Source organism: Amblyomma mixtum, chromosome 1, assembly GCF_055824585.1.
Source record: "Amblyomma mixtum isolate Tamu chromosome 1, ASM5582458v1, whole genome shotgun sequence".
NCBI classification, from domain to species: Eukaryota; Metazoa; Arthropoda; class Arachnida; order Ixodida; family Ixodidae; genus Amblyomma; species Amblyomma mixtum.
Window position 1 is genome coordinate 310,669,757 of NC_143012.1, and position 13,464 is coordinate 310,683,220.

Consider the following 13,464-nt stretch of genomic DNA (forward strand, 5'->3'; position numbering starts at 1 on the left):
TTACAGCGACAGCTGTTAAGAGTCCGTTCTTGGGTTTCGCGTCGTCGTCGCAGTAGTACTACGTCACAGTCGCCGGCGTAAGCGGTGGGTACGTTGCCATGGGAACCACTCGGAGGTTGGTTACCGTGGAAGCAGGAGAATATGACGTGAGCCGAGGAACGCGTAACAGGTGGGTCATTTTTACTAGAACCATTCGGAATGGTTACCGTGGAAGGAAGATGGCATGGCGAGAGCTAACAAGGTGCAACCTTCAGGTGGTTGACTTGGGAAGCAGTCGGACTATCCTACGAGGGAAAAGGAGGGTATTGCAAGAGCGGAGAAATCTCCAACTGGAGGATGGTTACCATGAAAGGAAGAGGGCATGGCGAGGGCGTAAGAAGGCGCTACCACTGGGTAGTTTCCATAAGAACTAACCAGTATGTAGTCACATTGGAAGGAGGAGGACGGTTACCGTGGAAGGAGTATGGTGTGAAAAGAGCGTTAGAAGGCACGACCAGTGAGTGGTTGGGTGGGTGGTTGTCATGGGAACCACCCTGTGGGTAGTTACCCAGGAGGGAGGAAAGTACCGTGAGAGGGTAGAAAAACATGACCGGAGGGCGGTTATACCGTGGGAGAAGGAAGGTTTGGCGAGAGCGCAAGGCGCTAGCGGGAGGTGGTTGCCATGCAACCACACAGAGAGTAGTTGCCTTGGAAGGCGGAGGGTATGGTGAGAGCGTATGAATGCTTAAACGGAGGGTGTTATCGTGGGAGGAGGACGGAGATAGCGGTGAGAAGCACGGTCCATCTGCCGCAGCTTGTGCGAAGCGCGCCGCCCGAAGGAGGGGTCAACGGCGACGACGCACCCCTCAATTAAGTGGCGGACTTGGAGGAGAGCTATAGTCTAAAAACCAATATGCGTGGAAACACAAAAAAGCACTGAAGAACTCTACAGATATGAAGTTGCTCTTATATCGTCTGTCTCAATGTACCTTAGAATATAAATGCCTAAACAGCTGTCCCTGAATCTCGCGTTACAAAGCGGGAACTGTCCTGTCAATTTTTGTACCAAGAGATGTTTGCCATGTAGTCCGGGTTACCGAGACCTGATCATAGCAAAGATCTTTCCTATGTCCCTTTAATTATAACCATGTCCTGTGCCAGCTGCGACCACCTTATCTCAGCAAACTTCCTAATCTCATCCACCCACATGCCTTTCTGCCACCCCCTGCTTCCCTTCCCTTCTCTTGAAATCCATTCCGTTACCCTTAATGAGAACCTGAAATGGTTTGGATTGCCATATTATAATGCAGCACATCTGTAAGTGGGCATTGAGTATCAGAGTCAATTTCAAAAGCTATGTGTGGACACTATGATTTACCAATAATTTTTAAAAATAGCTGCTTCCCCTTACCATCCCCCTACCCCGTTGACGTGAATGGACAACCTGCGCAAGCCTTCTCATTGGGCTTGCCCCCAAATTGACGTGGGCAGGATGGGACGCGGTGGGGTGCAGTCCAGACCTGTTTTCATGTTTTGTTTTTCTGGCGCGTCAGCGTGTATTAGTGTGTGTGTGTGGGGGGGGGGGGGGGGGGGGGGAGCATCATTTTTAATCGCTGATATCTTCGGTGTTATTGGAGCTAGCTTAATGTTTGCGGCGGTGCGGTGACAAGAGATGGAATACCGATAGATCGTGCGCTTTTCCTAACCTTAGTAAACAGCATTTCATGATTGCTTTAACGACCATCAGTTATCTTTCGTTCGCATAAAATGCCCTCCTCCTCCTCCTCGATTTCAACTCGGATATTGTTCACGTTTGTTCCCTGACAAGCTCAGCTCTCTTCCTTTGTCTTAACGTTACAGCTATCCTTTTCCTTTCCATAGCTCAGTGCATTGTCCTGAGTTTAAGCACAACCTTTTCGATGGCCTCCAAGTTTCCCTCCATATGTGAGTACCGGCAAGATACAGCTGCTATACACTTTCCTCTTGAGGGACACTGGTAAACTGCCATTCATGATCTGCGAGTACCTGCCAAAAGCACACCGCCCAATTCTTACTCTTCCATTTATTTCACTCTCATGGTCCGGATGTGCGGAAACTATTTGTCTTAAGTAGATGCGTTCTCTTACCACTTCCATCGCTTCGCTGCCTATAATAAACTGCTCTTGCAGTGAAAGAAGGAAACGAGAACAAATTTAAGACGAAAAAAGGTGCCGCAGTGGAGGGGTCCGGAATAATTTCGACCACCTGTGGATGTTTAACGTGCACTGACATCGCACAGTACACAGGCGGAGTCTTGCATTTTGAATCCATCGAAACGCAGCCGCCGAGGCCGGGATAGAATCCCCGTCCTAGATCGAACTCGCATTCGCGTTTCAGATGGCGTGGCTGTAATTAAGCCACTGAGAAGCGAGCACTCGCCCCGTGTTGGCGAAGGAGGCCAGAGCCTCGGCGATGTGCTGCCCCAGGTCGGCGCTCTCCCCGCGCAGCGCGCTGGGCTCGGCGAACAGGAAGCGGAGGGCCGCGTAGTGGGTCGCCTCGCCGAACGACGACGGCACGCCGAGCACGAACCGGCGCACGTCCACTCCTCGGCGGGCCATTATGTCGCCGAACAGCTGAACGGGGCAGCGGTACTTGACGTCCGCGTATATCTCGTTCCACACGACCGTGGCGTTGGTGCTGTTCAGCTCACCCTGTAAAAATGAACGGCTTGCGATTTTTTAAACATGAAATGTTTTTAGCTCCCACTCACTCTTCCGGTGACTGCGGCGAACCTGATGCCGAACATGAAGCCGAACCTCAGACGAACATCTTGGAAATATAAAAAAAAATCCGTCCAAATGGCATCCAGTGGAAAAATGGCAGTGGCTTAGCCCAGCTAGGCCAGGATATACTTAGCGAAAGCAGTTTCGTCTAATGATATTTTGGTAGCGACGTCGCATTTCGGCTGGCGAAGTGAGCGGAGGCGAGCGCAACGACGAGGCAAGCGGTGTGACGTCATACCAAACGCCGGCGGCGGCTCCGCGGCAAGGCGCGCGGTGTGACGTCATGCCAGATGGCGCGGCGAGCGCGCGACGTCCGCCAGCTGAGGCGGTTGGTAGGCAACGGCTCAAAGTCGGTCTCTGTGCCTCCTCGGAACACCGCCACAGTGAAATCGCAAGTTCGTGGCCAACGTAGGTTTCGCTACCAAACAAAACAAAAAAAGGAAAAAAACTTGCCAATAACACCGCCTGGACCGAGATTCGAACGAGTGCTGGCGCAAACAGAGAATCATCGTTTCCTTATGCCTCAGACCACTCGACTATCGCCACTTCCTTTTATTTATTGCCACTTGGCCATCCTCGCAGCCTCTAGCCTAACATGTTCAAAATTATATACCCCTGGCACTACATGTTTAAAATAACCGTTTCCATCATTTTTACCCGCCGCGGTGGCTCAGCGGTTTTGGCGCTAGGCTGAGGTGGAGGTCCTGGCCAGAGCGGTGTGTCCGGTCCCGGATACATGTTTGCTCCCCTTCCATTGTCGGTGTCGTTTGTGTAATTTGTGCCGCAGTCATGCATAAACGCAGAATGCACGCGGTGCTCGCAGGCAACTCACCACTGCGAGCGCCGAAAGTCCGCGGCGGCGGCATTTTAATGGAGGCAATATGCGAGGCTCCCGTGACGTGTATTGTGCCATGTCTGAGCTACACTTTAAAGAACCCCGGGTGGTCGATATTTATCCTCAACCCTCAACTACGGAGCCTCTTAATCTCTCCCTTCTTTCACTCTCCGATTTGTCCATTCCCTCACGGAGCGGTTCAAGTTTTCAGTGGATCATATTCTCCAATATGCAGATTCTGTGGCCATCCCAAGGCCGATATAGCTCATATATTATACGAATGCCCTGTGGACCCAGCTCCTGCAGGCCTCTCTTATCAAGCAGAGTGGGAGGATACGGTGACCAACTCTGACCCTCAAACCCACAAATGCGCCGTGCATAATGCTTTGGATGTCGCAAACATGCCACTTCAAAATTCCTCAAGGTCAAGGAGAAGAAGAGAAAACTTGACACCACTCGAGGACTTGACAATTAATTGAGTGTTGTCGAAAAAGTTTTGTCATCACCATCATCACTGAGGAGTGAGGCGTTACAGTGTCTTTCCTCTCCTCAAAAATTTTCAGTTTCCCAAATATTTACCGGAGCTGTTTGGCAATGAGGCGGCACACGACTTAGCCCGAGCTCTCTACTCTCGGGTAACCGTAGAGCCACCCGACTGTCGGGGACTAGATGAGCGCGCGCAAACCTACACTGAAATCAGCGAGCACTAAAGAGTTGGAAGAATGTCTCTGCCACCATCGGACCGAACTTTAAGCAAATAGAGAGGGTGTCGCTTGGCGACGCCTGCAAGCTGGGCATTTCCCAAATCCAATCTGGTTGTTCATCACGCGAATAGACGATAGACCTGATGAGAAGCGTAAAATCTGCGGAGAAAGGGGCACTCTTGATCATATAATCTGGCAATGTCCTGACTCCGCAGGCGTCGGGAAGAACATTAAAAGTAGAGATGCCTGGGAGGCCTTGCTGCGAAGCGAGTCCCCCGCCGAACAGCAACAAGTCATCCACCTGGCGACGGAAGCCGCGAAGAAACACTGCAACTTCGCCTGTCTTTAGTCGCGGAAGCCCCGGCCCTCGCCCCTTGAGCCTGCGCGCCAGGGGCGGGGAGCAGGGGGCCTCCTACATCGATGGAAAATAAACTTCTTCTTCTTGGATCTGTCTGACTCTTGGAGAAGACAGTCATACGAGAAACTTCTTACCTGAAACTGATCACGTTTCGATTCTAGAAAGTGCCGGTCCTTACCTCGTATTCGTTCAGAAAGGCGCTAACGTCGCGCACTCCCTGCGATTTGAGCCACCGGGTCAGCAAGTTTTCGGGCTCCGCGAACTTCCTCATTATGCGCTCCACGGAGAAGAAGCTTTCGTCCGGTACGGTGCCTAGCAGTAGCGTTCTCTGGCGGCCCAATTGCGCAGACTGCGGGTCGGGAGCGCGTCTATCGTCGCCATCGTCGAGCGCATCGTCCAGGCTCCTGGAAGCTTCGAGAAGATCGCCGTTGAGTCCAACTAGCCGACGCTGAAGAACTGCCGAACGCTGGTTTCGGAGGCACAGTATCTCGTCCTCGACGGAGGAGGTGTTGTCGTCGACTTCGCAATACAGCCGACGGGCCAGGATGCGCAGTTTCTTCAAAGTCACTGCTGGATCTTCCAGGTACCTGGGTGAATTGGACACAGTCCTCGTTGACGAGGATCAAGTTTGCCACCAAGATTCACACCACACTACAAAGTACAGAAGGAACTGAGTCATTGCGTAAGTTCTTGTCACCTTCCTTGTCATACAAACGCAAAAAAAAAAGTTCCGGCTCCAGAGTGCCTTGAGGAAAGTTAGCGCTCTTGGCAGTTACCTTCCTTGCATGAATCGAAACGCGCTAAATTTTTAGCCCGACCAAGAGTCTTAATTGGTGGCGCGATGCGGACGACTTTACGAATGACATTGTTATCCTTCGTGCAATAAATACCGTGAAGAAGCATAGCCACAATAGCAATAGCTGCCTAAAAGAGATTGGCACCGCTTCAAGGTGCGACTCTTCATACCATTTAAGGAATTCTGGAAAGAAAAAGTACGACGTTTAGGCAACAATCGGGAAGAAGCGCAAGCGATAACTGAATCATATCCAGCAATTCTGAATAAAAGCAGTTTTAAACGGCAAAGAGTTTATGAACGCAGTTTTTTCACAAATTGTAGGATTTCACTATAACAATACAATACAATACAATACAATACAATACAATACAATACAATACAATACAATACAATACAATACAATACAATACAATACAATACAATACGATACAATACAATACAATACAATACAATACAATACAATACAATACAATACAGTACCATAGAACTTCATCAACAATCAATATATTCGAAGATCTCCCCTCGGCCATGGCTTGCATTTTTTTTTGCTATCAACGTTTTTTCGATTGTAAAAAACGTTCCCCATTGGTTCCCCGCATCGAGTAGTCCTAACTACTCGATGCGGGAGATGGAAAAGCTTAAAAAGATCTTGCTACGCATCGGAAGAATGGATCATTACCTTCAATATTTCCATGACAGTACTTTACAGCATTTCAATATTCAAAATTTGTCTCAAAGAAGGATGGATTTCAGCGCCTCCCTCTCAACTGAACCACACGTGAACACCCACTGCAAGGGTCACGTGACTACGTAGGGAGTGTTCGCTGGAGCGATCACTTAATTCCCAAACTACCTGGATAATACTCTCAGTGGCGGGCAGTGGCGTGTTCTTTCGAATCCTTGCCTCGAGAAATTCAGGCTAAAGCGCGGGTTTACGAGTTTCGAAGACAGCATCTTTGCAGGCCGGTTGCGCGTGCAATCGCTACACACTGACCAACTCAAAATAACGTCTCTGCGAGTACTTAAACGCCTGGACATCTGCTCGCGCTTACACGCTCACTCATGCTGTATAAAGTCGGCAGTTCGCGCCATTTGAGGAGTGAAAGTACAGGTGCACATTTTCCGAGCAGTCGCTCGCAGAAAGTTCTTCTACCTGTACCGTGTTCTCTTCCTGTTCGTCCCTGTTCGCGGCAGAATATGCTTCCCAAGCATGCGTCGTCTTTGCCAAAAGTAACCGAGCAAAGGTTTTTTGTTTCTTAGCCGCGTAGCGAAACACTTATGGCAGCCCTTAAGCTCTGAGTTTGTCTAAAGTGAGGTGAACCCTTGTCCTCACGTTCTGATACCTTCCGATCTTTAGGGGTGCCGTAAAGGCTCCAATATACCTCTTATAACCAAAAACCTGCTGCTCGGTTACTTTTGGTAAAGGGGGTACCATGCACTAAGGCTGCTCCTCAGTCAAAGAATACACATACACAGAAAAGAGTCACAGAACACGCCTGTCCCGCGTCCTGCGTGCCCTTCGTTCCAGAATATTCTTCGTGAGCATGCACCAATTAGTCTAGTAACAAGTCCCTCTAGGACTCATCACAAAGGCCCTAGACGATCAACTGCCTGCGGCCGCAGCCAATGGTATAAACGCGGATATATACGCACCTGGCGTAGGGGCTTCCGCTGAGCATCACGTAGCGCCGGATGTCGGCCACCTCTGGGTACTGGCCCAGCATGAAGTGGCCAACCGAGGCTGCGCCCGCGCCGTGCCCCACGAGCGTCATCGAGGACGCGTTGCCGCCGAAGAGGCCGACGTTCTCGCGTAGCCACCGCAGCGCGGTCAGCTGGTCGCCGATGCCCAGGTGCTCGCCGGAACCTGGCTCCACCGAGCAGCCCAGCAGGCCGAGTCTGTAGTTGGGTATGGCCACCACCAGGTCTCCCAAGGACGACAGCACGGCTCCGTCGTACGCCCTGCACGTTTGTATGCATGCCTGTGAGCTGGCTCGCGATTTTTTGCGCGTTCCTGTACTTGCATTGAATACAATTTAATGTCAATGCATGAATTTGGACTTGTTAGAAAACATGTTAATGTTTACGCGCCTTCTGAATCGCTTGCTTTAGTAATTTTGTGTATCTACGAAAGCGTCAAATGTGAATAAGTTTACTGTTACTATCGAGGATAACAGCGGAAAAACGGCAAAACATTAAACTATTCTGGTGCAAAAGCTTTATGGATTTGGCCCGAGGAGATTGATTTCTTGCAAGATTGATTTCTTGGCGTAATGTTAGCAAATGAAGGCCGAGACCCATAATAATATGCACCGAGAAAACCTCCTCTTCGTTACTATTTAATTCCAATAGCGCCTGACAGTTTTAATAAAAGCTGAGCATTCAGTGTGAAAGCCAGTGTGAAATATATAACGTAACTACACTGGGTTACACAGGGAGGACAGAACAGTGTTATATTGCCTCCGCATCCCCCATAGTAGATACTTGAATATATGCAGCGGGGTTGCGTGCAGCATGAAAAGCTAATAATAGTTAGTTAGTTTATGGGGATTTAACGTCCCAAAGCGACTGAGCCTATGAGAGACGCCGTAGTGGAGGGCTCCGGAAATTTCGACCACCTGAATCGTTTATTACTTAGGTTTGGTGGAGTTCATAGGTAGCGCAGTCTAGAAAATGCGATATGGTTGAGCAGTAGGCATGCGAATCTTCTTCTATATATCCAGTGATTCTTCAGGACAGCTGCTCACTGCTTCTACCCGGTGCCGCTCTTGAGGCATTCTATACCAGCCATTTTTGATGGCGATTTACTCAAAACTCTTGGAACTATGCGTTCAAAAATTCGTGGCTTCCTGTGGTACCCATAACTTGCGCTGTGCTGCATATAGTAAGATGCAATAATCTTTTTACACACCGCTGCATAGCAGGGAAGTGCAGCGCATATCTCTTTCAGCTTTAGTGTTAGCTTACGCCTGTATTCTGCAAGGAAAAGCGTTAGCTTCCGCATCTGAATTATTGCATGGAACCCGAGCCCTCAGTTCGGGGCATTTGACTGCTTCATTAACTCCTTTTTGCAACCATTTTAATTTTATACGTTGTTTGCGTTTTGTTACATTCCTTTTTTGATATTCTAGCTCATGCTTACTTCTCTTTCATCACCTGCCACGTATTGATTCATACCTTTTGTTTATTTGCCAATTAGGAGCTCCTCCTGACAGTTCTCACTTTGAAACCTCCTTATGCTGTATACAATCGCATTCCCTCTTGCATACGATTTCTGCAATAAATCTCAAATCTCATTTGGAAGGAACATGCTGTGGCTCATGGCTTGTTGAAAAGCGCTTCACATTTCTTCGCGCGAAACAAAAGTTTTACCTGCAGCCTGGCGAATAACGTTTTTCGTCGCACCTGTTGCCAGTGTAGCGGAAATCGCCGCCATGGAGGAAGACGACGACTGTGCGGTTTCCGCATTCGCGCCCCTGGAACATGCAGGTCGTGTCCGGCGTCCACACGTTCAGGTGGAGGCAGTCTTCGGAGAACTCCGTCGAGCCCGCGAGCAGCCACGGGGGCACGGGGCCGCCGTCTTGCGGACAAGAGTGCCATCCGTCCATCATCGCGATGGCGAGCTCGTGGGAACAGTTTTCTAGACTCCCTGCGACCAGGAGACGAGGTAGATGCTCGAAAGACTTCGGGGTTGCGAGAGGTTGTAATGTGCGAAAAGCGTGAAAGGATCGAGCAAAGTTTACGTGCGTGATGATGTACGGGTGTCGTCACGCTAGTGCTACTACATCTTCAACCTGCGCAAAGAAAACCGGCGTTGGCTTCATGGTACGCAGCGAAACATATTAGCGTTACGTGTAGCCCACGAGGTACAAGGAGAAATCGCCATAAGTGGCAGCATCCCGGAAGCACATTGCCAGCTTCCCAAGTATAAGCGCAATGCGCAACCAATAAAAAAATGTCAATTTCCAGTTAGAATCAAATAGATTTTCTAATTGTGCTGTTAGCGCTCCATATGGATCCGATCCATTATCAACTTAGACCAGACCAAATGGATACATTAGATCCCAGGCAGTTATTGCATCCAGGCAATATTCATAACACGTACTATCAGAGACAAAAGTAACTGAACCCCCTAACGATGTACTCCGGGCGCATGCCAGTCTCGACAACAGGAGTGCATCATCAGGTGGCGCCTGCTTGCATTGTGGCATAGGATGCATGATGGCCAGCGGACATCAAGGAACCCTATAGTGCGGCATGGTTTAGAACTTGAAGGGGGGTCAGTCACTTTTGTCTCTGATAGTCCGCCCTTTGTCAAAAGTTTATAGCCCAAGCAGTTTGCATCTGGGCCGCGCCGTGCGGTCCGTTACGCATCCTCAGCAATCCAAGTCTCTTGAAGATCAAAGGAAATATGGTCCCACCCGCTGCGAAAGTTAGGACTGCCATAAATTTTACAGGAGTCCCACTACACGGCTTAGAACCGGCTCTAAATTTCTGACAGGCTGTAGCTTCCAGTGTCTTGTGCCATATTTTTAGACGGAAGTTTAAATTGTGAGAATTACACGCTTTTACAAACAAAGGAGCATGCATGACGCACAAGGAACGCTGTCGTATACAGCTTAAAGCTGCAGTGAAGCTCCGCCAAAAGTAGTTCGTCGTTACAGGTTTTCTTGTAACCTGAATAAGAAGCATATCACAAGATGGCGTTATGAGCTCAATTTTGATGCCTCTGGCTTGTCTGATACAGTTACAGATTCAACAATTAGATGGGAGGCTTAAGTTCTTCCTTAATGATGCGACCCGACAGCGTTAAATGAGTTAACGCCCGTATATGCGGAATTGGTAATTCTCGTCTTTACATCCATGTATCCCTGGGAGTCCTCAGCCCATTTCTTCCGCAATGGTTCAGCGGTTATGGGATGCAACGCTGCACTAAGATGGCAGGCGCTGACGAGCAACCTATCGTGACTAGTAAGTAATTTAACAGCCACCTGCCACGGTCGTCAGTTTGCTCACAATCCGGCGGGCAGGTTGTGACGGCACCACAAGGTCACGTGACCTAGGTGGCCCAGCTAGGTTATTTCTCCTGGGCCGGCCGCCAGGGCCGCACTATACGCCACCCTATTTTTCGCTTACAACGCCGAAAACGCCGATGCCGGCTTTTTTATTGGTAACGGGGTCTCCAATCAGATAGTGTTTTTATGATGCTTACTATGACGCCAGGATAGCTGCGATGGCATTTCGTTCCTCCGACCTCTTCTCGAGCGAAATGAACGCCATTCCACGCGAGGAGAGGCCGTAATAGACATAGCTTCGCAAGTAATGCTCTCTCTCTTTTTGTCAGTCTCCGTGGCTCACTCCCACATCTCGTCAAACTGCCGTCGCTTCCCCGTTCCTTTCGAAGAGATCGGGTACAACGATGCGTTCTAGTGGCTCCTGGCACCAGGGCGGCTCACCGAGTCTTCTGGAGAGGACCGACGGCCTGAAGCGGCGCTCACCGAGCGGCGGCAGTGCGTACGGGATGCCCCGGTATCGTATCACCGGCTGGCCGCCGCGCACGAACACGCGCATTCCCTCGACGCGGCCGAAGTTGGACGACAGCGAGAACGCGTAGTTGCTGCTCGGCCGCCAGCTCGCCAGGCGCGCAATGATCACCGACAGGAGCAGCAGGGTGGCGATCAGGGTGGCCAGCCGGCAAGTGTACTTCTCGTACCTGCACGCAGCGATGTTGGGATGGTTGCGCAAACGGGCCACCTGGTCATATACGCCTTTAAATGTGCTTCCAATTAAGCGGCCGTACAGCTGGCATGGTTACAGCGTTATAGAGAGCGATCCTTGATTGGCCAGTGCCTTTGCTGACGTAAAGGGTCGGCCAAAAGTTACCAGGCCACGGGGTCTGCTGTTGAGCAGTACAGTCAGGCAGTTACGACACTCCCGAAGCTCACAATATTCGTAGAGGGTAGAAGAAATATTGTTTTAACCTCTGAGAACCTTGATAACTTCATTAGCAACTTAAGTGCCAGGATATACCGATGATTGAATTAGCAACTTAAGTGTCAGGATATACCGGTGATTGATTGATTGAAAAACATACCCTGTGGCCTGGGAACTTTTGACCCTGGGAACTGTGACTGGGAACTTTTGTACGCAGCCCGGGTTACCAGGAATTAAGATTACCAAAGACATGGCTGCGAGTTAGCCGATCACGAACCGTTACGCGCGGTATGCTACAGGCATTCGGTCTCCTAACTGCTGGAACCAGCTCTAGGTTCCACTTAAGTGTCGACAGACTACGACAGGATATACTATACTGAGAAACCAAGTATAAAGTCGGAGCAAGCGAAAGCCCTTTCAAGATACTTTTTTCAGGACAGTCAGATGCAACTCTTCCGAACGTTATTCGAATTGCCTGTGGTACGCGTGCACGATAATTGTGCGATGATGTAGTACCTAACAGATAGCTTCGTCGTAAAGTGTGCACTTAACTACGAAGTATATTGCACTTGCAAGCAGAACGCGTTAGCACATGCTTGAGCAGAAGCACGCAAGGAAGCATGGACTCACTGTGACGGTGCACATTCAATCAATACCCATGGACCAAAGCCGTCCTGGTTCCCTACTGGTAGTCGTATATTGCCTTTACGGCTCGAAACGGTTTTTTACCCTACAGCGCCAATGCTATGTCGGAAAGGTCGTCTTTTGGTACGCGCAAACCGACGGTGGTGCTCGGTGACTAACTCAAATATCAAAGACATAGCCGTCAACTGGGCACACGGTCTCGGAGCTCTAATGAATTATTTGACTTGGTCGTCATGCTCTACTATAGCTTAAGATTTTGCGAAGCGTGTACCTCGGAATGGATGCGCGCGAAACTTTGGAGTTCTCCTGGGCGGAGCAGGTGGCCTCCTCTTCGTACGTCTGGCACGTGGTGTCGGTGATGACGATTTTGTGCGCCGGCCGCGGTCTTAACACCTGTAGGGACGAACAGCTGGACAGGGGAGAGATGGTGCGTGTGGAGCGCTCGGAGCGCGTGGTCCTCATGGACTGGTCGAGAGACACTGGCAGCGGTGGCGGGCCGCGGGCGTCCCAGGATTGGCCGCCCGCATCGTCCGTAGTGGTGGCCTCCGATCCTGGTGTCACGCCGCCTCTTCTAAGTGGGATATCGGCCGGAAAGGCTGCAGGAACAGTCTTCCTGCTGGCATCCTCAGTCTTATCTTGCATGACACGACGGCTGCCTTGCTTCGCTGTTATTTGCAGCAGATATAACGGGGTGCAATACAAGCAGCAGCGACGGAACGACCGCTTGGCTTGTTCGATATCTTTTTCTTCGCCTCGCGTGGTGGCTCGAGCTGGCAGATGGCGCAACAACTGACGGTGGTCGCTCGTGACGATGGGACATTTGTGTTATATGCCCTATGTCCCCATGTCTTTGTCTGAATGAAAAGATGCTTTGCAGGAAGGGCTGCAAGTATCTGCAACGAAGCACAATGGCACACTAGCTGCAGGTTGCTAACCGCCATGGTGTTTCACTGGCATTGGCGTTCGGCGCGGGATAGAATCCCGGCAGTGGCGGCCGCATTTCGACGGAGGAGAAATGCAAAATAATTGTAGCCCATCTCGTTGCCAGTAGTACGTGGAAGCATGTAATGCATTACAGGAAAGGCGTAGCAGAATCTGGGACTGGTTCCTCCCGAACCCGTTGGTTGCCATAATGACACGCGTTCCTCCGCAGGGATTACCGGGTTCAAACCCAGCCACGAGCCCGTGTGCTGTGAAATGCCATTGCACGTTCAAGATCCCTAGGTTGTAGAAATTATTCCGGAGATTCCGGAGCCCTTGTTGTTTTTTGTTGTTTACCTCAGTAAACATGGCACATACCCATGAGAGGGGGATTGGCCAAGGTACGGTGGTAAATGCCAAGGAAGTAATTGTGCGAAAAAGAAAGGTGTGAGGCGGCGAAGTAGAATAGTGATGTCTGCAACTAGAAAAAACATTACGTTAATTGTTGAAACATTTAAATAAATTAAATGAAT

At 50.1% G+C, this 13,464-nt stretch overlaps 1 protein-coding gene and 1 long non-coding RNA gene across 2 annotated transcripts in view; one reads left to right on the forward strand and one right to left on the reverse strand.

Moving 5' to 3' along the window:
* LOC149372420 (uncharacterized) overlaps positions 1-13,464 on the forward strand; it is a 37,677-nt gene that overhangs the window by 18,652 nt on the left and 5,561 nt on the right. The window lies entirely within an intron of this gene.
* Positions 2,352-12,652, reverse strand: LOC149372422 (acetylcholinesterase-1-like). The gene is made up of 6 exons (XM_089568087.1): positions 12,282-12,652; positions 10,930-11,144; positions 8,837-9,080; positions 7,088-7,393; positions 4,817-5,225; positions 2,352-2,669 (listed from the first exon to the last, which is right to left on the reverse strand). The coding sequence occupies exons 1-6, from the start codon at positions 12,650-12,652 to the stop codon at positions 2,352-2,354; spliced, it is 1,863 nt and encodes a 620-aa protein (XP_089424213.1).